The 2,144-nt window shown below is 32.4% G+C and overlaps 1 protein-coding gene across 2 annotated transcripts in view; it reads right to left on the bottom strand.

Moving 5' to 3' along the window:
• Positions 1-2,144, bottom strand: part of MAP9 (microtubule-associated protein 9) — a 46,370-nt gene that overhangs the window by 14,530 nt on the left and 29,696 nt on the right. The window contains exons 11-13 of one of the 2 annotated variants that reach the window (XM_010840707.1): positions 1,576-1,737; positions 1,311-1,456; positions 1,002-1,134 (exon numbers count right to left, since the gene is read on the bottom strand). In XM_010840707.1, the coding sequence (XP_010839009.1) occupies positions 1,002-1,134; positions 1,311-1,456; positions 1,576-1,737 (441 nt within the window). Of the gene's footprint in view, positions 1-1,001; positions 1,135-1,310; positions 1,738-2,144 lie in introns of those variants that run through there. The other variant, XM_010840706.1, reaches the window with a different exon arrangement.

Genomic DNA, 2,144 nt, shown 5'->3' with positions numbered 1-2,144 from the left:
AGTCCCTGGGTCATGAAGATCCCGTGGAGGAGGGCATGGCAACCACTCCAGCATCCTTGCCTGGAGAATCCCATGGACAGAGGAGCCTGGTAGGCTACAGTTGATGGGGTCACAAAGAGTCAGACATGCCAAAAGCAACTTAACATACAAAATACTTATTCATCTGAAATGTATTTACTTATTCAAAAATCAATTAATACATATTTATACTGATGTTTTAAGATAGAAAATGTTATTTTGCTTGCCCTCAATGAAAAGCAAGTATAAACATAAGTATATTGAAAGAAACAAAAAAATATAAAGTCATTTATTATCATTTCTCCCAATCTTCACACTTGCTTTCTTTCATTTAAAAACCATTTAAGTAAGATCGTCTCCTTGAGATCATCAGGAAGATCAAAAGGAAATAAAAAATGAAATAACTTTCTCATTAAATACTATTTTACTGTGTGTTGGGACCAAGTTCTACATAAACTAACCTGGTATAGCTTCAGTAATACACTTGTCAGCTTTTTATGATTTTAGATATGAGAATTATTGCAAAGGATAAATGGGCAACAATATCATCACTAAAGTTTTAAGCCTGAGTGCTTTAAGGAATAGTAGAATCATTAATGATTCCAAGGGAGCTCAGACGGTAATCTGCTTGCAATGTGGGAGACCAGGGTTTTACCCCTGGGCCAGAAAGATCCCATGGAGAAGGGAATGGCAACCCACCCCAGGATTCTTGCCTGGAAAACCCCATGGACAGAACAGCCTTGTGGGCTACAGTCCACTAAGTCACAAAGAGTCAGACATCACTGAGCACACACATAATCATTAATAGAAATGAGTAGATTGAAGAAATTATGATATACGTAGAAGGAGAGGATGAATTCAACAAGGCAACTTCCAGGCAGAAAGAGTCAGTAGTCATGAGACAAACAGAACTGGAATTAGGGACAGAAAAGTCACAAAAAGTACATTTAAGATACACAACTGCATTAACAAAGAACACCTACCAGCCATTTTTCATATTCCTCGAGAGCTTGTTTATCTTTTTCTTTTTTCTCAGCTCTTTTCTGTTCTTCTTTTCTTTTCTCATGTATTTTTACTTTTTCCTTTTCCTTGAAAAAAACTTCCTTTTTTTCATTCCTATGTAGGGTAGTATAAAACATTGGCAAGTTAAAGGAGAATATATAATAAAGATTCCCTAATGTGTCTCTGGAAAAAGATTGAGTACATTAATAACATTCAAGTAAATGAATTTTAGAAAAACCTAAAGTGTTACTAATTTCAGATCTATCAAAACACTTGCTGTTTTAGATTACCATTTTTCAACAGCAGTTAAGTTATCTTTTCTTTTCTCAGCAACAGTTTCCTCCTCTTTCTGTTTCTTTGCTCTTTCATATTCTTTCTCTTTTTTATTTTTCTCCTTAAGGTATTCCATCTTTTTTGCTTTCCATTTTTCAAAAGCCTGAAGAAGTTAAGAATTACCTTCTTATTGAATGTGAATATAATAAAATAGTAAAAGCACAGTTAATCACTAATTTTAAAATATTTAAAATTAAGAAAGATATTAAAGCTATTGCATACTTGCAGTGCTTCTCCTTTTCTCATAGCATTTTCTTCTTCAGTTTTCTTCTTGTTTTTTTCCTCAAGCCTTTTTTTTGCAGCTATTTTCTTTGCTTCTTTTTCTTTCATGGCTTTCCAGGCCTCAAATGATGCTAAGGCTTCTTCTCTCTTAGCAGCTCTTTTCTATTTTGGAAAAATAATAGTCATATGTGTATGAATAAATATAAATTTACAAATATAGATAGATATACATATAAGTATGTGTCTTTATTTTCCTTAATGTTCATCAAGTTAGGTTTCAAAGCAATCTATTCTAAATGATTTAGAAAAATTAATTTTTAAAAAATGTTATCTGAATTATTCACTATATTTTAAAATGTCCTTTTCTAAGCACTTCTCAGATATTGATGTACTACCATGCATGGGAAGGAACCTTTTTTGGGAAGTGTACTGAACAAATGTTTTCAGAGTAAACTGAAATAGGTTAATTGGTACTGCAAAGTGCTCATAATGAAATATTGCATTAAAAGAAAAATATCAGGGAAGTTACAGGCCAGAGAGATAATTAAAAAAAATTTTTTTAATTACTT

This window comes from Bison bison, unplaced genomic scaffold (genome assembly GCF_000754665.1).
Source record: "Bison bison bison isolate TAMUID 2011002044 unplaced genomic scaffold, Bison_UMD1.0 scf7180017864146, whole genome shotgun sequence".
In the NCBI taxonomy this organism is placed as follows: Eukaryota; Metazoa; Chordata; class Mammalia; order Artiodactyla; family Bovidae; genus Bison; species Bison bison.
This window is presented reverse-complemented; position numbering and strand designations above follow the sequence as displayed.